This window comes from Manis javanica, chromosome 12 (assembly GCF_040802235.1).
Source record: "Manis javanica isolate MJ-LG chromosome 12, MJ_LKY, whole genome shotgun sequence".
Classification (NCBI taxonomy): Eukaryota; Metazoa; Chordata; class Mammalia; order Pholidota; family Manidae; genus Manis; species Manis javanica.
In genome coordinates this window covers 16,787,753-16,813,753 of record NC_133167.1, presented here as the reverse complement: position 1 = coordinate 16,813,753, position 26,001 = coordinate 16,787,753, and the positions used below count along the sequence as shown (strand labels likewise).

General features: G+C 43.9%; 2 protein-coding genes and 1 long non-coding RNA gene across 6 annotated transcripts; 2 read left to right on the top strand and 1 right to left on the bottom strand.

Moving 5' to 3' along the window:
- Window positions 1–81: 81 nt before the first annotated feature.
- On the top strand, window positions 82–5,463 carry RETREG2 (reticulophagy regulator family member 2). Its single transcript, XM_017655246.3, has 9 exons — window positions 82–642; window positions 928–1,034; window positions 1,740–1,770; window positions 2,113–2,248; window positions 2,668–2,752; window positions 3,061–3,204; window positions 3,357–3,451; window positions 3,625–3,760; window positions 3,980–5,463. The coding sequence occupies exons 1-9, from the start codon at window positions 362–364 to the stop codon at window positions 4,579–4,581; spliced, it is 1,617 nt and encodes a 538-aa protein (XP_017510735.2). The 5' UTR covers window positions 82–361; the 3' UTR covers window positions 4,582–5,463.
- An 80-nt stretch (window positions 5,464–5,543) lies between these two features.
- LOC140844942 (uncharacterized) lies at window positions 5,544–23,287 on the bottom strand. The gene is made up of 3 exons (XR_012123529.1): window positions 23,176–23,287; window positions 22,312–22,376; window positions 5,544–6,714 (listed from the first exon to the last, which is right to left on the bottom strand). It is a non-coding gene; the product is annotated as an uncharacterized lncRNA (long non-coding RNA).
- Window positions 23,005–25,845, top strand: ZFAND2B (zinc finger AN1-type containing 2B). 4 transcript variants are annotated; one of them, XR_001852408.3, is made up of 10 exons: window positions 23,005–23,101; window positions 23,220–23,295; window positions 23,580–23,674; window positions 23,900–24,031; window positions 24,163–24,314; window positions 24,591–24,683; window positions 24,758–24,818; window positions 24,905–24,986; window positions 25,286–25,358; window positions 25,572–25,775. XR_001852408.3 is itself a non-coding variant. In XM_017655486.3 (10 exons), exons 2-10 carry the CDS (start codon window positions 23,241–23,243, stop codon window positions 25,614–25,616), a joined length of 774 nt encoding a protein of 257 aa, XP_017510975.1. In that variant the 5' UTR covers window positions 23,007–23,101; window positions 23,220–23,240; the 3' UTR covers window positions 25,617–25,845. The 4 variants fall into 4 exon arrangements, 3 of the variants coding, with proteins under 3 accessions (XP_017510975.1, XP_017511133.1, XP_017511050.1); XM_017655486.3 differs by having other exon boundaries at window positions 23,007–23,101; window positions 24,905–24,972; window positions 25,572–25,845; XM_017655644.3 differs by having other exon boundaries at window positions 23,022–23,101; window positions 23,223–23,295; window positions 24,905–24,972; window positions 25,572–25,845.
- The last annotated feature ends 156 nt before the right edge of the window (window positions 25,846–26,001 follow it).

The window sequence follows — 26,001 nt, the reverse complement described above, 5'->3', positions numbered from 1 at the left end:
CTGCCTACATCGGGAGAAGAAAACGGGCTGGGGTGGGGAAACGCAGAAACACAGTCACCCGGTCAGACAGAACCAGACACGCTCCGACCACTACCCAGGTTCAAGACTTCAGGAGCCAGAACACGCTCCTGCGTAAGAGGAGGGTCACTGGTAGCCGTCCGCGCGCGCAAGCGCGGGCCCCTCCTATCCCAACGGTTAGGATGCGTCACGTGAGGGTTCGTCATTCCTCCGTCACGTGACGCCCATCGCCGGCCTCCGCGGCGATCTTGTCGGCTGGCGCCCCCTTCCGTCTGACGCGCCCCCAGCGGCGCTCGCGCAGCCCTGGCTCCTTGCGGGCTCGGGCGGCGGCTGCGGCGGGGTTATGGCGAGTGGTGGTGGCGGCGGTGACACCGGCGCGGGTGGGGCCCCGGGGCTGGGCCTGAACCTCGGCCTGGGCCTGGGTCTGAGTCTAGGCATGGGTGAGACCACCGGTGAGGCGGAGGATGAGGCGGCCACGGCCGAGGCGGTGGGACGCCTGGCCTCGACGCTGTGGCTGCGGCTCCGCGGCTGGGAAGCAGTGCTGGCGTCAGCGCAGCGGCTGCTGGTGTGGGAGAAGCCGCTGCACAGCCTCGTCACCGCGGCCGCGCTCAACGGCCTCTTCTGGTAACGGCCGCGGAGGAGGGGGCGGGGCCGGGCTGCGCCGGGAGCGCGGGGGCGGGAAGGCCTGGGAGCACCGTTCCTGTTCTTGGGGTTGACACTTGACTTGGTGGAATGACCCATTCCTTAATTTTTAAAGGCCGTTGTCCACCTGGGTTGGCCCATTTCTCTGTCTTCGCGTCTCGAATTAGGCCTGGAGGTTCTCATTCCACCGTCAGTGGGCGCTTTTCGCCCTTTGTAATGGATGCAGGAGCCTCCTCCTCGCCGCTGAGGTGCCTGTCTCTCCCTAAGGTTGCTGTCTTCGTCGTCCCTCCGGCCTTTCTTCCTGCTCAGCATCTCACTTTTGGCCTATTTTCTGCTCGATCTCTGGCAGCCTCGCTTCCTCCCTGACATCTCAGGTGAGTGTACTTCATTCAGCAGGCTCCATTGTGCACTTGCTTTGTGCCTGACCCCGCTGGATGGGTTTAATGGTGAAGGGAATGTACAGCAGGCCCCCGGCCCCCTAGGCATTACCACTCCCCCAGTAAGAAATCGAGAATTGCCTCGTTTTCTAAATTAATGTTATTTTGTGAGTGTAGTAGTGAAGATTGTGGACTCTACAGTCAGATTGACTGGATTACATTGCCTGCTTTGCCATTTACAGTATGTGTGGCATTGTAAAAGTTGTTCAGCTTCTGTTTGCCTCAGTTTCCTATAAAACAGTGATGATAGAAGTTTCTTCATAGGGAGGGGAAGATTAAATGAGTGAATGAATACATGTTAATGGGCTTATGGTAGGGATTCACATATGGTAGAAAATTGTAGACGGATTAGTTCTTATTGTTCTTGATATCTATATATTTTATTGGCGTTTTGGACCAACTAGGTGCCAGACTGTGAGTTGCTTGAGATGTAAACATGAATAAGATATGGTTCCTGTGTTTGAAAAGGCTAAAGTCTAAAGGAGACAGACACACAGATGACACCAACAATGTAATACTTTGGCAGTTGGCATTTGAAAAAAGTGCTCTAGGACTGTAGAGGAGGGGCAACTATTTCTGCCTTGGGGAGTGTCTTGCAGAGCCCCCCTCACTCAATAATTTGTCCCCCTCCTCTCTCTCTAGCATCATCGCCAGAGGAGCCACACTCTGACAGGTGAGTGCAGGCCACCTCTTGAAGAAAAATGCCCAAACCCTATTTTGCTTTGGTGCTGATGTCACCACGGTGCAGGACAACACTGCAGCTTCTGCAGGCACAGATCCCAGCATAGTGAGTGGACTAGTAACAAACTTGTTCCCAGGTTCCTATGTAGGTGTTGGTGTACCTGCTCCTTTTTGGGACAGAGGGTTTGGAACTGTGGGCTTTGCTTCCCAAGACCAGAACAGCCTCCCTTTGGGAGGTGGGGTTGTCTACTTCCTCAGACTGAAGATCTCATTGGCATTCTCAGAGGAATTTTTGAGTGTCTGAGGTTCTAGGGGTCATGTCGTGTCTCCCCAGTGAGGGTGCGGGGTCAGGCGCCCGGCCGCACCTGCTGAGTGTGCCTGAGTTGTGCAGATACCTGGCTGAGAGCTGGCTCACCTTCCAGATTCACCTGCAGGAGCTGCTGCAGTACAAAAGGCAGAATCCAGCTCAGGTAACCTCCCCTGTGTCATACAGCAGTTCCCTGAACTGTGGGGAAGTAGAGGTGGTGGGAAGATGGGGAGGAGTGATGTGAACTCCCTGGCTAGAGACAGAAGGAAGAGGCCTGGTGCCTTCTTGAGCCGGCGTTCACAGTCATTAGCCTGGTACAGGAGGCATCTCACCTCAGGCAGTAAGCTTCTGATGTTGTGACACTGATTCCTGCCACGGCAGGCTGGTTTACATTATAGGTGTTTGGCAATGTCTGTTGCAAACCTGAATTGGTGGTCTTAGGCACTCTCTTGACTAGATTGGATCACTGCACTTCTAGAAGGCATACTCACCCTTCCACCAGCTGAACAGTAGTTTCTTACCCAGATAAGTGGGGTGTGTACTTCAGCCCATAGTTCTTAGACCTTGTGCTCTTCTCTGCAGTTCTGTGCTCGAGTTTGCTCTGGCTGTGCTGTGCTGGCTGTGCTGGGACACTATGTTCCAGGGATTATGATTTCCTACATTGTCTGTGAGTAGGGTCTAGCCCATGCTCTTCCCAAAGCTCTGTCTTTGTTTTCTTTTTCTGGACTGACTCAAAGCCAGAACAGTCTCTGTCTGCTCAGTTACCCATTTACAGATATTTCCAGGGGATGCTGCAGTATTAGTAACAGTGGAAGAATCATCTGGGGAGGAGGGCAGTAGATACGGAGGGAAGAGGTTGGCACAGCCTTAGGAAAGGACCTTGTCTTCCTTTAGCGCTTGCTGTTGAGGGACCAGTTGAATGGGGACTCTTAGGAAATAGGTTTGGGAGCTCTGAGTGGACTCTTTAACTCCTAGTGCTGAGTATCCTGCTGTGGCCCCTGGTGGTTTATCATGAGCTGATCCAGAGGATGTACACTCGCCTGGAGCCCCTGCTTATGCAACTGGACTACAGCATGAAGGCGGAAGCTGATGCCCTACATCACAAACACGACAAGAGGAGTAAGGGGCCCCCATAACCCTGGAGGAGAAGGCGGGAGAGAGCCTTGTCTTGTGGCTAATGAAATGCCCTGGAATTTAGGTACACTTCCCATTCCCTTGTCTCCCACCACTATCCCTTACTGGTCACTGCTCTGCTACCCTTGCTTCTCTAGAGCGGCAGGGGAAGAATGTACCCCCTGGAGGTGATGAGCCACTGGCGGAGACAGAGAGTGAAAGCGAAGCAGAACTGGCTGGCTTCTCACCAGTGGTGAGGTCCAAGGGAGATGGGGTGTCAAGTAGAAGGCTTGGGGAGAAGCTTTCTGCTTTAGGGCAGCCACTACTCAAGAGGGTGGAAGTCATGGGGAGGGGCAGTGGGGTTGAGGAGGAGCTCCTGATTCTCTTATCCCCTCACCTGTCATGTTCATCCTGGTTCTTCTACAGGTGGATGTGAAGAAAACAGCCCTGGCTTTAGCCATTACAGACTCAGAGCTATCAGATGAGGAGGCTTCTATCTTGGAGAGTGGCGGCTTCTCTGTTTCCCGGGCCACAACTCCACAACTAACTGATGTCTCAGAGGGTATGGGAAGCCCTGTGCCCCTCCCAATCCTCCTTTTCCATCGTGAATTGCTAGCTGTGCTCTCTGCTTGTTGTCCCCATAAATGTTTGTGGGGAACTGACCCCCTAATTCCACTCTGAGCTGAAAGACCTTTAAACATTTAAGGCCTGGCCCCTCTTTCCGTGCCTGAGTTCTCATCAGAACAGCAGGTATGTTCCTGACCCTTTGTGTTCTGCACAGATTTGGACCAGCAGAGCTTGCCGAGTGAGCCAGAGGAGACCCTGAGCCGGGAGCTGGGGGAGGGAGAGGAGACAGAGCTGGTCCCTCCAGAAGGTCTGCTGGGCCCATCTCAGGCCCTCTCAAGGCAAGACCTGGACTCAGAGGAGGAGAGAGAAGATGTGGCAGCCAAGGAAATCTTGCTTCGGCTCTCATCTCCCCTTCATTTTGTGAACACGCACTTCAATGGGGCAGGGTCTCCCACGGATGGAGTGAAGCTCTCCCCTGTAGGACCAGTGGAGACACTGAGCCCGGAAGCAGTGAGTGGTGACCCTACCACTCCACCCAGCACCCTGTCACCCCTACTTTGCCTTGCTGAAAGTGACCCTGTCCCCTCCCCCTCAGTGCTCCCACCTCTTCCCCAGGACTTAGCCCTGCCTGCCCCTGAGGAAGAAGAGGCACTCACCACTGAGGACTTTGAGTTGCTGGATCAGGGGGAGCTGGAGCAGCTGAATGCAGAGCTGGGGTTGGAGCCAGAAACATCCCCAGAGCCCCCTGATGCTCCATCCCCTCCACCCCTAGGGCCCAACACCCTGTCTCTGGTACCCTCAGACCAAGAGCCGTGAGCCTTGGGGGAAGGAGTTGCAGACACGGTAGGGCTTCCTGGCTAGGGGTGTCCCTGTTTCTTCCTCTCCCTAATGCTCTGGGGAGGGATAATATGTGGGAAGCTAGCTGTCAGATGGTAGCCAGTCCACCCTCTGCCTGCCTGCCTGCCTGCCTGCTGTCCCAGACCTGGTACAGTACCTGTGCCTGGGATTGGTTTTAAGTTTGTAAATAATTTTACATTTGGGTTAGTGGATGTGTACAGGGCTAGGGAAGTCCTTCCCACAGCCTGTACTTGCCTCCCTGCCTCATCTCTATTCTCATTCCATCATGTCCCACTGTAGACCTGGTGTTCTAGCCCTTTTTCCTCCTATCCTCAGGGACCTGTGCTGCTCTGTCCTCATGTCCCACTTGGTTGTTTAGTTCAGGCACTTTATCATTTTTCTCTTCTGTCCTGTGCTCCTCTCTGCTTTATTTCTCTGCTGTATTCTGTCCTGTCAGTAGCTTGATCCCTACCCATTGCCAGCTTCTTCCCAGCAGGCTCTGGCTAAGCTTTAGGGAGGCTCCTGTCTGGGTGGTACAGACTGAACCTGGGGTGGTGGGTCAGGCCAGTACTTATGCACTTAGGCCACTATAGCCCTTGTAACCTCCACTGCACCCTTACCTAGTGCATCTGGCCTTTCCTGATACAGGAGAGCAGGGATCCCACAGCATAGGCACCAACCCTGCTAGTGAGCAGGAGCTTTGTGTTGTGATGAGAGCCTTTCTTACTATCCTAGGGAGGAGACCTGCTCCTCTGGGCCATGGGTGGTCCAAGTGTGGTGGGACCCCCTGCTAGGGTCAGGAAGTGGACAGGAACATCTGTGCATGTGTTGACTGGAGAATAAAGTGTTTATTGACTAGAACTGTTGGCTGCCTGTCTCACTGGGAGCTGCCTCACACACTGCTTTGCCTCTCCTTACTCCTTATCTGCTTTCTCCAATCTTCCTCTTGGCTGTTTATTTACCTTGGTGCAAAACCGAGGTCAGAGGCAAGGATTACCCTGTCATAAGATAATATGTCCATAGCCATCTTCCCTGATGATGTGATACATTTAGTGAGATTTAGCATATGTGAATAAAGTATATGCAGGAGGAAATTGCCTCAGCATTCCAATCAATAGAATTTTTTTATTGTTGCCTACAACCTTAACACTGTCTTCTTAGGAAGTCCTTACTAATTTACATGTCAACAGTCCTTAGCCCTGATTTATCTATACTGGGGGAACCAAACAAGCAGGACCTTTAACTGTATCAAAACAGATTTCATGCCAAGGAACACTGAAGAAACAGTATCTAGTTGAATGTATAATAATGTGCTTGGCACTTAAGTGATTTATATTAACTCATTTGTTCTGTGCAATGCTGAGCTATGTCCTGTTAACTCTATTTTATAGATGGGTTAACTTTCCCAAAGACCACCTTCCTAGTAAGTGGTGGAGCCAGGATCCAAATTCAAGCAGTTTGGCTCCAGCAATTGCACTGGAACAGGAAGCCCTGTCCATTAATAGGGCACAAATGGGAAGATGCTTCAGGACATGGGAACTGTAGAGAACCAATCTAGTATCTCAGCTTCAAAGAATAAACTCAGCAATCCCTGCTCTTTGGGGAAGAACATTAGAGAAAACCCAGAACTGAGCAAATGGCCTCCCATTTCACATCCTCTGCCTTCAGTCAGAGGTGCCATATGGCAATGCTACCTGACCTTTTGACTTCTATGCCATGTCTCTCCTAATCATGTAAGAATTCTTCCCTTACTGTTTGTTTCATATTTGCTTGAGAGAATCTTTGAGGGTTGACCGGGGCCCTGACCTCTGCCACTGAAGGAGCATGAACTTTTAATCTAGAGATTTCAGAAGAGAGTGGAAAAATAGTCTAATCAACAAACAGGTAATTCAAGAATAACCAATCAGAAAGACAATGGCTGCTAGATGCCACGCCTTTAATCCATTTCCTTGTTAAACTTGCAGTTTGAAGATAGAACCAGAAGCCTGTAGTTTGATCAAAACACCATAGGTTTCATGTTCAGTGAGAGTCTGTCCTTGACATTCACCCTGGTCAGACGGTTACTCCATGTTTGTCCATAATATTTTCATTATGAGCTGTCCTGCCCATTTTCTGCCCCATGATGAAAGGGCCAAGAAGAAAGTTTTTCATATGAAAGAAAAAAGCAGAAATGTGAAACCTGCAATTAGGCTATGCAAAAATCAACTAGAAATTCAGGCCCGGGGAAGAAGAGTTGGTTACGTTTATGTTGGGGGAAAGGGCATTCATCGCATTTTAGTTAACTGTACATTCAAGCAACTAGTAGTGTAATGTGGCTACTCATAAGCTTAATTTTAGGCTACATTACTACAAATATATGTAGTAATCTCCAAACTAAGAAGATAGTACCTATAGTATACTGTGCACAAGTTAAAATACCGCCAAATGATTGCTTGCTACACGTGCTACAAATTGACAGATTTCAGTGTGCTCAAGACAGGATCACCAGACAGAAAGGCTGAAAACTCATATGGGGAATGGTTAAAGGAACCAAGAATTTAAGCCAAGAAAAGAGAGCTGGGTTGTCACATTAGCTGCCTTCAAACTTTGAAAAGTTATCTGTAGGATTTCAGATGAAATAAAATCTTTGAGGAGTGTTTGTTTAATAATAATGCTAGGCAGAATTTGTTTTTCTGGTCAAGGGATATTGCAAAACAGTAGATTTAAATGATATTTAAAAGTACAAAAATCAAGGACAGAGGGTCCTAATTTGAAGATACAGAATTGTTAATTTTATTATGGAAGAATATATCACCATGTTTTGCTTTGAATGTACAAAGTCTTGGACTTCTCTACTTGCTCCCTTAAATGTTGGTTTTTCACTGGGTCACTTTTCTTTGCACTCTTCCTGGACAATTGTATGGGTTCATCTATTTAGTTTCCACTAATATGCTGATGACTTTGAAATTTAATCTCAGCTTTCCCAGAACTCCCAACTAGGCATCGCTACTTAAATGTCCTATGGGTAGCTTCTGTACAATATATTAAACACTGAACATGTCCTATTTCCACACTGCACTCCACCCCACCTCCCCTAAACATACGGTTTGCTTGTATTTGCCCTCTTGCTTGCTGGCATCAGCAACTATAAAGGCATATTTCTCCCTCATCCCACACCTGGTCAGTCACCAGTTGCTGCTAATTTGATGTCCTATTTCTTGCTTCTGTCACCTCCATCACAGCCCTGATTCACACCCTCTTCATCTCTTTACCTGTCCTACTGCAACAGCTTCCCTGCCCATACTCTTGTACCCCTCTGAAATTCATGCCCAATAAAGTAGCTAGATTATTTAAAAATACAAATGTGATGACCTTTCTGCTATTCAGTGTTAATCAAAATCTCTCCTCATCATTCAAGCACCCAATATGGCTAAGAAGCCATCTGAGATACACCCCTGCATTGTCTTGCTCTTTACGCGACAGCATCAAACCCCAAACAGCTTGTCCTTCTCTCTGCTCAGCTGTGCTGCCCTCCCCTACCCCTGTTCTACACACACACACACACACACACACACACACACACACACACACACACACACACACACACACCTATCCCTCCACTTGGCAAACACTTCACTTGCCTTTTAGGATGTACTTCAGGTCACATCCCATTGACAAAGGCTTCCCTGATGTCCCTCATCAACTGCCCTCCCCCATATCAGATTTGCTCTCTTAGTGCTCCCTCAGTATACTTTTATCTAGCTGCTCAATAAATGTACATTGGACTGAACTGAACTGGTGTACTAAAGTAACCAGTCCTAACTTTTGAAGCAGCCAATATAAATGGATTTTGGTAATTGGTATATATCTCCTGACAGTAAATAGCTTGCCTTTATTTGTATCATTCTGATGTGGATGGTAAAATAACAAGATAGCTCTTTGTTCCTGGACTAGGTTAAAGGCAATGAAAATGATCTAGATTTGGAGATTCCTATTTGTTGGTTTTGGAGCTAAAGGCTTTTCTGAGTTTAAGGCTAAGATTGCCCAACCAACTTGATCTTCTGTGATGCAATCAAATCATCATATTGTTTCAAAAAAATTTTTACCAAACTATTTGGAGTCAACTAAATAGTTTGATCAAAAATTCAATTACATGTATTAGTGATTGCTTGAAAAAATTTTGACTGTGCAGAAATGGAATAAGGTTAAAAGAAGTCTGGGTTTTCTTTTTAAATGTAAAACTGAGTTGAATCCATTTCAAAAATATCAATTTCATAACATAATGAAAATCTGAGGAACTAGTTAAGGTTAGAAAAGAGACCAAAGAGACATGACAATAATGCAAGGTATGATCTTGGATTGGATGCTGGATGGGAAAAAAAATTACTCTGAAGGTCACTATTAGGACACCTAGTAAAAATTAATATGGATTATGTATTAGATAAAAAATTATAATCAAATTTCTTGAATTTGCTTGTTTCACTTTGGTTATATATGAGAATATCCTTATTTTTAGGATATGTTCTGAATATTTTAGAGATGAAGGGTTGGTTATCTCTGCTAATTATACTAAATAGTTTGGAAATATAAATAAATAAGAATGAGTTTGTGAATATATGATGTATTTGTGTGTGTGTGTGTGGAGAGAATGATATAGTAAATGTGGCAAAATCTTGGGAAGAAATACATATGGTAAATATAACACAGAAGTTTACAATTCAATGGACAAATATGTTACAGTATATCCAGACAACTAAATAGAATGAACAAACTACAATTAAGAGCACAGAAATGGGTGAATCTCATTAACACTGAGTAAAAGAACTAGGCACAGAAGAATGTATGGTTTATGATTCCATTCACATAATGCACATTTATATTGTGAGAAGTCAAAACAGTGGCTACACTTGGAGGTGGGGAAGCAGTAACTAGTGGGGTCTTGTGAGAGTTGGTAATGTTTTATTTCTTGATCTAGGAGCTGGTTATATGGGAATATTCAATTTGTGAAAATTAATTGACCATACATATCAATACAAAATGTCAGTACCAAAGTATATTCATTATCTATTTCTGAAAACAAGTACCTCCCAAACTAAGCAGCCTAATATTATCTCACACTATTTTTGAGGATCAGGAATCTGGGAGCAGCAATTCTGGTTCAATGTCTCCAACATGGCTGCAATGAGGATTTCTACCAGGGCTGGCTGTAGTCATCTGAAGGCTTGACTGGGGCTGGGGTATCTGCTTCTAAGATGGCATGCCACAAAGGTGTTGGCTAGAAGCCTCAATTCCTCACTTGCTGTTGGCAAGAGGTCTCAGTTCCTCGTCACTCTGACCTCTCCCTATGGCTGCTTAAGTGTCATCACAACATGACAGTGAATCTGTAGAGCAAGCAATCCAAGGGAGAACAAGAAGGAAGCTATAGTGCTTTTAATGACCTAGTGTCAAAAGTCACAGTCTATACTCTACTGGTTAGAAACAAGTCACTGAATCCAACCCACACTCCAAGGGAGAGGTGGCAAAGAATTTGTGGACATATTTTAAAACCACTATACCAAGCTTATCTGGAAATTATAAAGGATTTGGACTGATAATCTACACATTAAATAAAAATAAAGACAATGTATCAAGACATGGGAAATGAGCAAATTTAGTAATAACCAATAATGTACACAGTTAAACAACTAATAGACATTTGTTAAATTACTTAGTTACAACAGTCATAGATCTAGGTGCTTTATATTTGTGCATCCTTTTATATTATCTTCACCACCATGCTCTGAAGTAGGAACCCACTCACTCCTCTGCCATTTTATAGATAAAGAAATTGAGGCTTAGTGAGGTAAATTTTTGGCTTGCCCAAGGTTACACAGTTGGCTGTGATTACAGTAGCATTTTTCAATATTTCAGTATTCTCACAGCCTCATATTTTAAAGTACCAAAATAGAATTTTAGTTGAGGTAAATTTATTCTTGCAACATTAGAAAAATTAATCTGAATTCTGAATCATTTATAAAAGAGGTAACAGCTGCATTAAAATTTTGAACACACAAAGGTCTGTTTAGAAGCATTGTTGCATTCTATAGACTTTAAGAGGAGGGGGAAGAATGTCAATGGACAAAGCAAGCTTCTATTTTAAGACTAATTTTCTAGCTCAAAGACACTTAAACAAGTAGAATTAAGAACAGGACAATATGAAAATTAATAGTGATTTGCTGTATCAGAATCTCAATTTATATTCAATGAAATTAAAGAAACAATACAAATCAGAAATTTTCCATTTGAAACAAAAACTAGAGCTTGCTAAGTGGTAAAGATACCTCAAGACAAATGCTGGGCATAAAAGCCACAGGGCATAAATCTGCAAAGAAGTAAAAAGCTAACCTTTTCAAACAATATGGCTTTTCTCTCACTTACCAACTTTACATTTCCCTGTATGGCCCCGGAAGATGACTGGTTAGCCAGAGACGGGTAAGATTCCTCAAGGGAGGAACAACCTAAGACAGGCACAGTCGCAGGGGGGCCATCAGGAAATTGGGGATCAACAGAGGTGAGGCTTAAAACCTCACCCCCACTGTTTTGAGAGATATCTCCTCCTGCATCCGTGGATGTTTTGTTGCCCTTGTCTAGTTTGGATTAACACTTAGTCTACAGGCACACACCTGATCATCTACATTTGCCCTCTTACAGCACTAAACTATGTTTTCTACCTTTATCTTGCATCTACCTACCACTTCAGCATTTTATTTAAAATAATAATAATAATAATAATAATAATAATAATAAGGGAGAAATGTAGGATTCACATATAAATTAAGTATAAAAATCAAACGAATATTCATATTTGACCTGATTGTCTATAGTTCATAATGCGTGATCAAAACCCAAGTTTCTGTGATGAATGCCCTTGTACTGTTCACCATGTAAGAACTTATTCATTATTTAAGAATTTGTTCACCATGTAAGAACTTGTTTGTTATGCTTCAGAAGATTGGAGACTGTTGAGAATTAGGTTTGGGGTGGATTAATGATTGTGCATTGAGTCCCCTATACAGAATTTTATTGTTGTTAACAACCATTTGATCAATAAATATGAGATGCCCTCTCAAAAAAAAAATGCCAAAAAAAAAAACCTAGAGCTTGCTAGAAAAAATTTTTAAAAGTCACATCTACATAGAGAAACAAAAAAGTTTTTTGAAAAGCTCTCCTCAAAGTTATCAAACGAGATGAGGTTATTTGAACAAGAGTCAGAGAATTATATTTGAGGTTAGATTTATAACCATCCCCTCACATTCTCTTAAGTAGCATAACACCAGAAAGCTTTTCCAGCAGTTAGAAAATTCACACCTAAAACTTAACAGTGATAATCTTTATATATTTTCTTTAAGAGATCATTATTTTTTACAAAAAGCAAATAATTTTATTTTCAATTATGACTACATTTAAATTTTCATTGGTGTTTGGCTTTTTACTTTAAAATAACATTTTAAAAATTGTATGTGCTAACTTCAAACAATTATGTGTTTTTATGAGGATGTGGAGAAAGGGGAACCCTCTTACACTGCTGGTGGGAATGTAAACTAGTTCAACCATTGTGGAAAGCAGTATGGAGGTTCCTCAAAAAACTGAAAATAGAAATACCATTTGACCCAGGAATTCCACTCCTAGGAATTTACCCTAAGAATGCAGGATCCCAGTTTGAAAAAGACATATGCAACCCTATGTTTATTGAAGCACTATTTACAATAGCCAAGATATGGAAGCAACCTAAGTGTCCATCAGTAGATGAATGGATAAAGAAGATGTGGTACATATACACAATGGAATATTATTCAGCCATAAGAAGAAAACAAATCCTACCATTTGCAACAACATGGATGCAGCTAGAGGGTATTATGCTCAGTGAAATAAGCCAGGCGGAGAGAGACAAGTACCAAATGATTTCAGTCATCTGTGGAGCATAAGAACAAAGCAAACACTGAAGGAACAAAACAGCAGCAGACTCACAGAACCCAAGAATGGACTAGCAGTTGCCAAAGGGAAAGGGCCTGGGTGGGGGTTGGGGGGTTGGAAAGGGAGGGAGAAGGGGAATAAAGGGCATTACGATTAGCCCACATAATGTAGAGGTGGGGCACAGGGAAGGCAGTATAGCACAGAGAAGACAAGTAGTGACTATAGCATCTTACTACACTGATGGACAGTGACTGTAATAGAGTATGTGGTGGGGACTTGATAATGGGGGGAATCTAGTAACTACAATGTTGCTCATGTAACTGTATATTAATGATACCTAAAAAACCCCAATTATGTATTTTTTAATATTCATGTTTTTAAATTTACATTTCTACATTTACTTGTGTGTATGTGTATACATGTCCTTCAAAGGTATTAATAAATTTTGCTTTTAAAAATGCTGATCATTTCACTTTAAAATAAATAAAATAAATACTGAAATACCCATAAAGTCATTTTACTATGATCTGTCAACCTCTATTTGAACAGCTATTATTTATTGGCACTGCAACTTGAATTCACTCAAAATAGCTCCAATTTTACATTTCATCTAAACCAAGGTTTCTCAACTATTGAACATATGTACTGTTGACATTTGAGCCAGAAAATTCTTTGCTGGTGATGGAGACTGTCCTTCCTGCCTATTGTAGAGTGTTTAGCAGCAGCCTTGTCCTCTACCCATTAGATGCCAGTAGCACCCTCCCTGCCTCCTCTCCATCCAAAAACCCCTAGAGACAAAATTGCCCCAGTTAAGAACTATTAATCTAAATTATCCTGACTTCTGGTTACATGGAAAGAATAGTAAGCTTGGAATCATATGTGAGTTTGAATCTTAGTTTTACCAACTGCTTATAGATGTTCATAAACATACATTGCAAAATAATGCAAAAATTGTCAGGCTATTCATTTTTTGTTTTCTAAATATCCCTTTTTATACTTTACTGTTCCTGTGTGTTATATGAAAAATCTTCTCTCGGAAGATACTGTTTAAACATTATTAATGTTATACTCTTTATATTATTATTATATATTTTTACATTCTCTGTATTGTCCCTGACCCCTACCCCTCACCCCTGATTTGGTTTCTTTATTTTGGTTTCTGTCTTTTATAGTAGGGACTGCCCCCAAATCCTAATTTGCTCCTTCGTATCTGAGCAGAATCACCCAAAAGCCTACTGAATACTCTCTAGACACAGGTAGGACTCACTGGGTGGCATCTTCTTTGTAGAGTGATTTGGCAAAGACAACCATTTTGTTGGGAACCCCAAATGCCAATACCCATGGATCATTTCTCTAAGGCTGGTCAGTTCCCCAAGAGCAGTGTTCTTCAGTTTCAAGCCTGGGAAGTATAAACTTAGCTGCCAGTGCTCTAGAAACCAGGCAAAATAAGGCTGTGCTTTCTGCTCCTCTCCACACTGAGCTGTATCTGAAGACTGTAAGCCCAGAGACCCTCTGGTTCACTCTCTAGAGGTATATCTCTTGCCTTTTGTTAGGGTGGGAGAGGGCCAGTCACCTTGCTGCCCAGATTTGGGACTCTAACTGCTCCTTATATAGATTGTAATCACATCCTTCTATTTTTCAGCCCCAGTCTTCCATCCCATCTTCAAAGGTACCTGTTGCTCTTTTCCTGAACTTTTCAAAGGTTCTGCCATCCAAAATGGCTCATTCCTTGTTGTTTAGCACTTGTGTTCCAGCTTTCTCAGATCCCCAGCTGTTCCTCTCCCATCATCTTTCCATATTCCATATATTTTTTAAATCATATCTCCATATATTTAGTCTTCTGTTCTCTTTATTCTTTTATTGTCATTTCAGTGGAGTTTGAGAAGGAAGCAAACAAATGCGCATCTTCAGTCTACCATATTTCACAGAAAGTCCCTTTTCCACCTTCCTAGCCTCTTGTGCACTCAATCTCCTCTGTGTTCTACTTTCCAGGATAGTCTATAACATATGTAATGCTCTTCCCATGCCCTTCCTGGGGCTGGAATACCTTCAGCATCTAGTCTGTCTAGAGAACTCTCCCTGTTCCTCCTCAAGCTCACTCCTGGGCATTACTGACTCCCTTTTCTGTGTTCCCACAGCTTGTGCCCATCCATTAGAGCATGGTTTTCAAACTGGGGGTCATGAAATTAGTGGATCATGAAATCATTTTAGTGAACCTTAAATAGCATTTATTTTATATTTTTATATTTTGGGATGAGATGTAAGATATATGTCTTACTGTGGGTCAAGTTTGAATAATTTGAAAGCCACTGTCTTAGGGCACTTTTCACTTTGCATTAGTTCTTCATGTGTCTTTACTACTAGACATTGAACAACTTTAGGGTAGAGACCATGAGTTATTCACCTTCTCTATGCTCAGAGCCTAGTGTAAGATCTGAAAAATCTTGGTCAGTATTTAGTGGATTCAATCAAATATATATGAAATCACTGTGTATCTGTAAAGTCATATGAATTTGAACTATGTGGGTTAATTAGGAGTCTATAATTAACTCACAGGAGAGCTAGGGCACTCAAGGACAAGTACTGAGTATTATCACAAAGACTGTATACCATATACCTGAGACAGCAAGGCAGACCTCAGCAAAGGCAAAGCTATACTGGTTTACTAATCTTCTGGAATCTGAAACCAGTTCCAATCAAAGGGCTTCCCCATCCCTGTATGTCACTTGGGTACTTAAATACTTTGCTCTGTTGGGGTATTTGACTGTTGATAACCCTTGGAGAAATGTATTATTTTCCATGAACACTCTGAGAAAACCACCACTTAAGATTCTTCTTTTCATTTGTTAAGGAGGTTAGGGAGTAAGTTTTTGGAAGGTAAGTTTTTGGAAGGTCCATGTTTTGGAAAGAACATGGGATTTAAGGCAATATAAAACTCTGGGTCCAGATTCCACCCCCATAAACAAGTAACTTAATCTTTCTCAATCTCAGTTTTCTAATATTCAAAATGGGAATATATAAAATCTACTTCAAAAGTTTTTCATGGGGGGATTATGTTCCCTGACTTCAAAGTTTGACCACAAAGCTAAAGTAATCAAAACAATTTGATACTGGCACAAGAACAAACTCTTAGATCAATGGAACAGAATAGAAAGCCCAGGTATAAACCTATATATATATATATATGTATATATATATATATATATATATATATATATAGTCAATTAACATATGAAAAAGGAGCCATGAATATACAAAGGGGAAAAGATAGCCTCTTCAACAACTGGTATTGGGAAAACTGGACAGCTACATGCAAGAGAATGAAACTAGATTATTGTCTAACTCCAAACACAAAAGTAAACTCAAAATGGATCAAAGACCTGAATGGAAGTCATGAAACCATAAAACTCTTATAAGAAAACATAGGCAAAAATCTCTTGTATATAAGCATGAGCAATTTTTCCTGGACATATCTCCTTGGGACAAATCAGAAATGAACAAGTGGGACTATGTCAAACTAAAAAGCTTCTGTACAGCAAAGGATACCATCAGAAGAACAAAAAGACATTCCATAATATGGGAGAATATATTTGTAAACAGCTCATTTGATAAAGGGCTAACATCCAAAATATATAAAGAACTCATATGCCTCAACACCCAAAAAACAAATAACCCTATTAAAAAATGGGCAGAGGCCCTGAACAGACATTTCTCCAAAGAAATACATATGGCTAACAGACACATGAAAAGATGCTCCTCATTGCTAACCATTAGGGAAATGCAAATTAAAACCATAACAAGATATCACCTCATACCAGTTAGGATGGCCACTATCCAAAATACAAAGAACAAATGCTGGCCAGCATGTGGAGAAATGGGAACCCTCCTGCACTGCTGGTGGGAATGTAAACTGGTGCAACCACTGTGAAAAGCAATACGGAAGTTCCTCAAAACAGTGAAAATAGAAATACCATTCAACCCAGTAATTCCAGGAATTTACCCAAAGAAAACAAAATCCTGATTCAAAAAGATGTAAGCACCCCTATGTTTATCGCTGCACTATTTGCAATAGCCAAAATATGGAAGCCACTTAAGTGTCCATCAATAGATGAACAGATAAAGATGTGGTACCTATACACAATGGAATATTATTCAGCCATAAAAAGAAAAGAAATCTTCCCATTTGCAACAACATGGATGGATCGAAAAGGTATTATGCTCAGCGAAATAAACCAGGTGGAGAAAGACAAATACTGTATGATTTCACTTATTTGTGGAGTATAGAAACAAAGCAAAACAGAAAAAACAAAATAGCAGACACTGAGAAGGGACATGATTACCAAGGGAGAGAGATTGGGGCAGGCTGTGGGGGAGGGTGAAGGGGAAAAAGGGGCACAATAATTTGCAATCACAATGTAAGTTGGTCACAGGGATGGTAGTACAGCATGGAGAATATAGCCAACAATTCTGTAACATCTTCCTATGTTGACAGATAGTCACTGCACTAGAAGGGGTGAAGATTTAATAATATGGGTAACTGTTGAACCACTGTGCTGTGTATTTGAAACCAACATAAGACTGTATATCAATGCTACTTTAAAGAAAAAGAGGTTCCCATGAGGGATTGCATAAACTAACATAAGTAAGAGCAGGTTAGGGCAGTTAATAAAAGTCTTTCTTTCCCTTTCTGTTTGCACTGTTTCTCTAAGTTGATTGAGGAAGAGGAAAACCACTAAACAAATACCATTAAGCTAATATTCGAGTAGAATTGGGCCCGACACACTCGCTGGCATCCTTTGATCTTGTCTGCTTTAAACCTGCTGATGCTGATATAAGAAGTGTCTGGCAGTGACTCCACCTGCTGATTTGTGGAGGAGCCAATTTCTGCTGTTTCAGTAGGAAGCTGCATCTCACCCACAGCTGAAGCACAAAGCTGTCTAGCAGGTCTGCATATGTTTTGTTGGTCTACAATAAGAGACTTAAGCAATGCTCAGTCACTAATTAATATCTTCTCACACGCTTGTTCCAGGTGGAAAATGTTACTGGATTTCTCAGTGTTCTCCTTTGTTCCTTTATTCAGGAAGCAAGGAACCTATGTCCAAACTATGTATTAGGAAGTGCTGGCTTTGGTCTGTTCATCATCCTTGTAAAAACTTACGAAGCTCCTGAGTTGTTGGTCAGCATGAATAGCTTATTTTGGACTGTAACCCATAGGTTAGGAAAAGTTTTGCCAATGAAGAGAGACTATAAGGGTTTCACTCTCTCTTGTGGTCTCTGGTGTCTCTGAGGTTAAGTCTGCTATGGCAGTTAAAAAATTCTGGCTCATGCTCAAAAGACAGCTACAGATAACTTATTTTTAAGGTTCTCTAAGCCTTTGGTTATCTGAGCATTTGTGGAGTGGGAGTGGGGAGACAGGCAGCATTTATCTTTGTTACGTCTGTTCCAGACAAGGTTCCAGAAACTGGAAGCCTACAAATTCTAAATTCTCATCCAAACAGAATGTGCATATAAATGTTTTATTTAAATCAAGAATGAGGCACTGGTAAATACAAAAGAGTTGTTTCTCTGAGTGTTTTTAAGAAAGGAATATATATATATCAATTTTATTCAATAAATAAATAAAATTATTAGGCTAGATACAAAACTGATTGACATTCCACAGAGCAAAAACATGCCTTGGGGTTACTGTTTCTTCATGACTGTATAAAAACACCACCTTATCATTTTCTACAGGTTAGTGTTCCAGAACTGAAACTCTGCTTTTATTTGTAGTGGATTGTTGTCAGATGTGCTGTGACAGATTGTTGTCAGACATTCCCAAGAGTACTAGCTGAAGGTCAAGCAGGCTTAGTAGAAAAACTAGCATTATATATTTTTTAAAAAGGAGTGATCACCATTTAATCATTTTTAAAGTTTGAGATAAATCTGGGAATTGGGAATGACAGAAGTTCAATTGGCTGAGAGCAATTGCTTTTTTTTTCAAACTGATGTTTGCAACCCATTAATGGTAGGATAGAGATGTGTAGTGTAAAGCAACCAGCATTTTTTAAATTAAAGTATCACTGATGTATAATCTTATGAAGGTTTCATATGAACAACGTGTGGTTTCAACATTCACCCACATTATCAAGCCCTCAACTCCCCACCATTGAAGTCACTGTTTATCAGCATAGTAAGATGCTATAGAGTCATTACTTGTCTTCTCTGTGCTGTACAAGCAACCAGCATTTTAAATAAATTAAATAGAACAGAAAATCAGGATGTAGCAAACATAAGGTCAAGTATTAGTTGTGTGTATGCATGTGTATGTGTGTGTGTGCTGGGTTATAAAATGTAGTTCTAATATGGGCAATGGTTAAAAAGTTTGAAAAAGACTGACTTACGCCATTTAAGACATCTTGGGAGCTGAGAAGGGACCCATGCAAAACACAATTGCTTGGAAAACGATGATTAAAATCAGGGTTTTGTCCTCAAGGAGGAAGCTAGGGAAAGACTGTTGGGTACCCAGCCAGCAAAGTGGGCTACAATAGATTGATGGAGTGGTGTTCGATCCTGTTCTTATTCTCAAACCTTATGAGCTAAGAAAAATACACAATCTTGGCAGCTGTGTGACTTTAAGTGCCCCAGGACCTGCTTCATTACTTCAAACTTAGGATGGCTCAAATATCCTAAGTCATCCTTTATTTCCCTTTGTGACGCTGGTTGTCTCTGTTCTTCACTGTGAGCAGAATGTCTGTTCTTCACTGACAAAATAATTAAAATTTTATCAGGGCACAGGGCCACCCAGCTAAGGACTACATTTCTCAGCTTCCCTGGAGTTTGGTAGGATCATGTGACTAAGTATTGACTGATACAATGTACACACAAGTGATGTATGCAAACTTAGGGTCATGCCCTTACTGGAGGGGGATGCCATCCTTTTCCTCTCCCTTATTGTTGCCTGGAACAATCATTCATTTGGGGCACATAGACGACGGCAACAACTTAGGCATGGCGAAGCAACAAAATAGGTGTTCAGGTCCCTGACAAGTGCTGTCACAACAGCCCTGCATTGTTATACCAGCAAGAAATTAAACTTTGCTCTTGTTTATGCCACTGTTTTTGACTCCTTGTTATGGCAGCTTAGCTGATATCCTGCCTATTTACCTTCTCATACAACGTTAGCAGAAATTGGTGGAAGTTGAAAGGCTAAGGAACACAGACATTTGGCACATATGACTTTAAGGTGTGTGAACTTTAAGCTATATTCCCAGACAGTGACTGTTGGTCTTCATGTCTGGGTTCCAAAACCCAACAGGTTGAGGGTTAGACAGAATGTCAGAGAAAAACAATTCTTGCCTGTGACATGTGCTGCTTAGATTAGGTTAAATTACATGTAAAAAACCTTTTAAGTAAAAAGATATGAAATCTTACCGGTTTTATACTTTTAAACCTAACAGAACTGATGCTGGATTTCACAGACATGGAATCCTGAAATTCACAAATGATAAGCTCTTCAATTTCAATTGTCCCTTCTGAAGGGCTGGGGCCAAAATTTGAATCCCCACAGCAGAGGGCCCTTAGGTGCATACCTGGATCAAAAGTCCCCTGTATGCCATTAGCCTAACTTCAGGTTGTGACCACAGACTGTGACAAAGTGTTCAGAAATATCCTGAATCTAATTAAATGATTTATAACTATCTTAAAAGAGAAAAAGTAAAACCAACAAAGTAATGGTGGTTAGTCAATTTTGTTGGGGGTTGTAGACTTTGGAAGCAGGCAAAAGAGTCAGGTAATGACATGACTTACACCCACGTGTGTGAGCTACAAGATCAATCCCTTTTTATGAACTCACTGTGTCCCATCCGTGAGAGTAGTGCAGATAACAATCTCTTTTCCTGCCCCTTCAGTCAGTATGACAGTATGGTAGTATGACAGATGACCACCTTACATAGTTACGTGTTACAGGTTAACTATCTGTTACAGGCCCAACAGTTTTATGAACACTGATTCTCTTGTCCTTGATTTCAAATTCCTTAGAAAAAATCTGATTGGCCTAAAATAGCAGATGTTCCTGGTGCCCTGTGCCACATCAGCTTGGCCCATGTCTGACTTCAGCGGCCTCTGGAGACAGTTCCTGTTAGCCCTGATGCTTATTGCCTCAAAGCCCAGCCTCACTATTTCTGCCTTGGAGCTTTCCCCAAAGCCTCTGCGGTGTAATCAGTTGCACACAGGTGCCAGCTGGCTGTGCAAGATAGGCATGGGAGAATTATCATCCCCAGGAGCAACTCCCAACTTACAGAAGACTGAAAACAGCCCAGCCTTCTATGTTCCTCCTAGCATTCCCAGTGGAATTGAGCTGCTATTCCCAGAGTGGCAACCAGCTCAATAACACTCTTCATTGGTTTTCCTTCCTTCCCTGTCTGCCTCCTTCCTACTCCCTTTCTCTGGCTAGGGTTACCTTCCACATGCGTTACCTGCACCCAAATCCTTGTCTCAGGGCATGCTTTTGAGGGAATACACAGATACCCAATATGAGCCAGCTGACCACCCACAGACGAATATATTTTTGGCAGGGGCAGAAACACGGCTGCCCAGAGCCTACCCCAGGGTGTTAAGGTGAGTTGAGGGAAGCAGCTGCCAGAATCTCCCTGAAGGATTGACCAAAGGCATTCCATACACTAACTGCATGTTTAGCAGAACTTTTGCATAGAAGCAGGTGTTTCCTGCACATAAGGTCAGAATTTTTCTTTAAAAAATTGTTCTGAGTACTTTATGACTGCTCTGGGAATAGAATTATTTTTTTCCACTTTATCCTTTCAGTAATATATTGGAAAGTCAGTTATATTAAAATATCGATTTTTTATCTAACCTCTCTACTGAGCTTTCATTAATTCTAAGCACTGTCCCCACCCTGGTTGAGGCCATCATCTCTTTCCTGGATTACAGCAACAGCCTCCTAACCTTCCAATCTCATACTTCCTCCAATCTGTTCTCCATTCTGAAGCCAGAGTGACTTTCCCAAAATACAAATCATGTCACTCTCCTGCTTAAAGCTATCTATAGCTTCCCATTATGCTTATGTTAAAATTCTCAATGATAATGTGGTCTCCACTACTTGAGGTGATTTGGCCCCTGCTAGCTCTCCAGTGTCACTTCCTGCCAGGCTGCCTTTTACACTCTAAGATCCAGATGCCCTAAACTTTTTAAAAACTCATCTAAACAACTTTGTTCCCTTATCTCCAGGTCTTCGTCCCTGCTGTTTCCTCTACCTGGAATACTATCTCCTTCCACCCCATTCAGTTTTCCTTTGGCCTTCACCTAGCCAACATCTACTTACCCTTCAGATTTAGCTCAAATAATACTCGTTGGCCCGAGAATGGGGAGGGTGGGGGGAACTGAAACGTACTGCCATACTGCCCTATACCTCCTGTCTTTGCATGTATTATCCAGTCGTTTGTTTTTAATCCATCAGCAGCTGAACTAACTGAGGGCTTACTGGTAAGATCAGATATGAACTGATGACATCCTGACACAACTTACTTCATTTTTATAAGAAAACAACTTTACTTCTAAAAACAACTTATTTTGTCATAAACAAGTGGATCTTAAATTCAAACCAATGTACAACAAACCACAGTTCTAGGCACTGCACTTGGTGCTAGGGACCTAACACAGAATAAAGTAGACATGGTCTCTGACTCTCAGTATATTTGCATGTGTGTAGAGCTGATTACAATAAAAGGTAATATGGGCACCAGAACAGAACCTGGGATATCACACAGTAGGTACACGTACCTGAGACTGGAGAGGGTCAGCGAAGTCAAGGGCACCAAAGCTAAACCTGGAGGAACGATCTGCAGCTTTGGAGAGAAATTTGTACTTCAGAGAAATATGAGAGTTCTCTGCTCGTGTGAGTTAAGTGCAGCTCAGGCCGTAAGGGAAACAGCTAGGTACAGAGTGAATATAAGGAAAAGAGGGGATACAAACTCAACAGTCCAAGCAGGTGTATTGTTAAACCTGAGAGCGGCCCCTGTTTTGACCAGCAGAACAAAGGTGTCTCGTACAGGCTAAGAGGCTTTTTATGACCAGGTTTTTTGGAGGGCTTTTTGAGGGGAGGGATCAGGGAAAAGGTGAGCTTGTGGCTTGCATTGACATGTCCTCTGGAGAATGCTTATAGCCTAGGTAAGATGAAACCTAGGTCTCTCTGAGATGGCGGGTGGGCTTATTCAAAAAGGCGGTAGGACTGTCCGGATTCTATCAGTGAGAATTGGGCGAAGGACCCAGCTGTGAAAAGCCCCAAACCACCGCAGCCCTCCTTCCCCAGATCCTCTGTCCTCGCCTTCCCTGGCTCCTTCGCCCTTCGTGGAGCTCAGCCCGCGCCCAGGATCACGGAGCCACGCCAACCACCCACCAACAAGCAGACAGCCACCCAGCTCCTTCTCAGGGCCTAGTGAGGAAGGGCGGGGACGCTCCTCCCGCCGCCCGGAGATGCGCGGGACGGGGCCGCCCTGCGCGATGACGTCAGCGCGCCAGCGCGCGCCAAGGGAGGAGTGGGAACCAAGAGCCGGGAGGCGCGGAGGCTCCGGTAACCCTGGTTGGTGGGGCGAAGAGGGAGGGGTGGGACAGAGAGCTCCTCGAGTGCGGGGTTGTGGTCCAGACCTGGAGCGGGAGCCCTAGACACTCAGCATCGCTTCTGCTCCCAGTAGGCCCCGCCTGACCCGGAGATGGAGTTTCCGGACCTCGGCGCTCACTGTTCCGAGCCGAGCTGTCAGCGTCTGGGTGAGGGGCGGAGCGCGCAGGGGGCGGGGCCGGGCGCGGAGGGGCTGGGACTGTAGGTGGGACGACGGGTGGGCTTCAAGTTCCCAGGCTGGATATGCCTGGGAAGGGCAGGGCTCCAAGTTGGGGGCGGAGGCCAAGGGGGCGTGGCTAAGGAGATGGCGGACTAGGGCATGGTGCTGTTGCAAGTAGTGTAAGCCTTCCAGCCTTACCCGGAGTGGAAGGCTTGAGTGTGTGGGAACGACGTGGAGTTTCTGCTGGACTTAAATCCTACCCACTCCCTACAGATTTTCTGCCGCTTAAGTGCGACGCTTGCTCGGGTATCTTCTGCGCAGACCATGTGGCCTACGCCCAGCATCACTGTGGATCTGCTTACCAAAAGGTGAAGGGGCGGTCTGAGGGTGAAAGGGCGTGAGTGGAGGATACAGGCAGAATCTCCGGAATTCCTCTGCCTCCCATTTCCTCTCTTTTATTGGCTTTCTGAGGTTCACAGCTGGAAACAGTGTCCTTGTGAGTTTATGGAGGGCATATCCAAGTTCTTTCAGGAACCAGAGATATGGTTGGACTGGCAGAGGGCCTCAGAGTGGCCCCTGCCCCTTTACTATAGGATATCCAGGTACCTGTATGTCCACTCTGTAATGTGCCTGTACCTGTGGCCAGAGGGGAACCTCCTGACCGCGCTGTCGGGGAGCATATTGACCGAGACTGTCGCTCAGATCCAGCACAACAAAAACGTAAGGTCAGCATTGGAGGGGTTAGCCGTGACGCATCTGGGACTGTGGATGCCGGGAACCCTGAGCAGCTGTTATGACGAGGTTGGAGAAGGGAGTCAGAATCTCAGCAGAGACAAACCTTCCCACTTCACCTCAGATCTTCACCAATAAGTGTGAACGCTCTGGCTGCCGGCAGCGGGAAATGATGAAACTGACCTGCGATCGTTGTGGCCGAAACTTCTGCATCAAGCACCGTCACCCACTGGACCATGATTGCTCTGGGGAGGGGCACTCAAACAGCCGCGCAGGGTAACTGCCAACTGTCCTGTATTTACCTTTGAAACCAACCCATACTTTTGGAACTGATTTAGCCTCTATTATTTACAAATTGGGAAGCTTCAACCCTGCCCCCTTTGGCTAGGGGAGTCTTTTAGAGTCCTTTACAACTATATATTTTTTCAGACTATTTGGAGACTTCTGGAGGCCTTACTCAGAAGTCCCCTCCTGGCTTCCTGGGTAAGGCCTGGGAGGAGCATGCAAGTTGATTTTTCTTGGAGGCATGCCAACAGTGTCTCTTCCCTACAGACTTGCTACCATCTCCAGAGCACAGGGTCTGGCTTCTGCAAGCACTGTCCTCAGCCCAAGTAGGACCTTGCCTTCATCTACCTCTCCTAGCAGGTAGGCCTGCCCATTTCTCCTCTCCCATTTTGCCTTTTGCATTCCTAACCTCAGTTTCTTGAATGTCTGCCTAGAACCACAACCCAGTCTCCGTCCTGGACAGCCCCTCCAGTAATTGCTTTGCAGACTGGCTTGGTGAGTTGGACAGAGGTTGCATGGACAGCCGTAAATCCATACAGGGAGTAAAGTCCAAGGAAACTGGTCTCTTTTTCCTTTTGCAGAGTGAGGATGAGGCTCTGCAACGTGCCCTGGAACTGTCCCTGGCAGAGAACAAACCCCAGGCCCCAAAGTACCTACTTTATGGTGAAAGAGGCGGGATGTGGGCAAAGGCGTGGTATGGTGGGAGGTCAGTGGGACCACTCTGACCCAATAGGATAACAGTTAGGAATCTAGGCTCAAAATTAAGCTTATTAACTATATGACCTTTGGCAAGCTCTTTAACCCATTAAGTTCTTAATTTCCTGCACAAAAATGAGACAATACTAATACCTATCCTGTGGGGCTGTATGAATATTTAGATAATACTTCAAGTACTCGGCAGCATAGTGATGCTCACATTTTAGATATTCTTGTCATCCAACTTAAGCTTTCCTCCCTCCCAGTTCTCAGGAGGAAGAAGACCTAGCTTTAGCACAAGCACTATCAGCCAGTGAGGCCGAATACCAACGGCAGCAGGTATGAGGACTGGGTAGAGATGGGGTCCTGCACTGGGAGGAATTAAGGAGTTTGGAGAGATGGTTCGTCAGAGTGCAGAGAGCTGTGGAATGGTGGCTGTCCTTTTGTTTCAGTATGAATCCACCCATGTGGAACTTGAAAGTGAGAAGAAGTGTCCCTCATTTCTTTGACATTGCACCCCGTCTTCCCATTCTTACCCTCTCCTTGCTCCAGGCCCAAAGCCGCAGCTTGAAGCTGTCCAACTGCAGCCTGTGCTAGGGCCTCGGGCTTGGAGAGGGAGGCTCAGCTGAGAAGGACTGTGGCCCTCATACCCTTAGAATACACAGGGAGAGGAGGCTGGGACCAGCCTGGAGTGAAGACGTGGAGGAGTGACATGCAAGCCGCCTCCAGAGAGCATAAGGAGAAGCAGCTTACAGAGCTGAGCCTACAGAAGGCCCTGCAGCCTCTCCAGCTGCATGGGAGAGAGCAGCTAGCAACTGTTCCCTGTTGGGCCCTGGGGGATGTTGACGAGGCTCAGCTAAGACCCCTGCATTGTGTCATCCTTCTTATACTGGGGCTGCCCTCCTGTGTTGGGGGCAGGAAGGGGCCTGTAATGAATAAATGATCTTGGCAGTCAAGAAGACATCCAAATGGTGTGTTTCTT

Excerpts from the sequence above, each read along its gene's own strand:
- RETREG2 (XM_017655246.3), top strand. The coding sequence starts at position 362 with ATGGCGAGTGGTGGTGGCGGCGGTGACACCGGCGCGGGTGGGGCCCCG. Across the intron at positions 2,249-2,667 it reads AAAGGCAGAATCCAGCTCAG|TTCTGTGCTCGAGTTTGCTC; the intron begins GTAACCTCCCCT and ends TCTTCTCTGCAG. Across the intron at positions 3,452-3,624 it reads TGGCTGGCTTCTCACCAGTG|GTGGATGTGAAGAAAACAGC; the intron begins GTGAGGTCCAAG and ends GTTCTTCTACAG.
- ZFAND2B (XM_017655486.3), top strand. The coding sequence starts at position 23,241 with ATGGAGTTTCCGGACCTCGGCGCTCACTGTTCCGAGCCGAGCTGTCAG. Across the intron at positions 24,032-24,162 it reads CAGCACAACAAAAACGTAAG|ATCTTCACCAATAAGTGTGA; the intron begins GTCAGCATTGGA and ends ACTTCACCTCAG. Across the intron at positions 25,359-25,571 it reads CCGAATACCAACGGCAGCAG|GCCCAAAGCCGCAGCTTGAA; the intron begins GTATGAGGACTG and ends TCCTTGCTCCAG.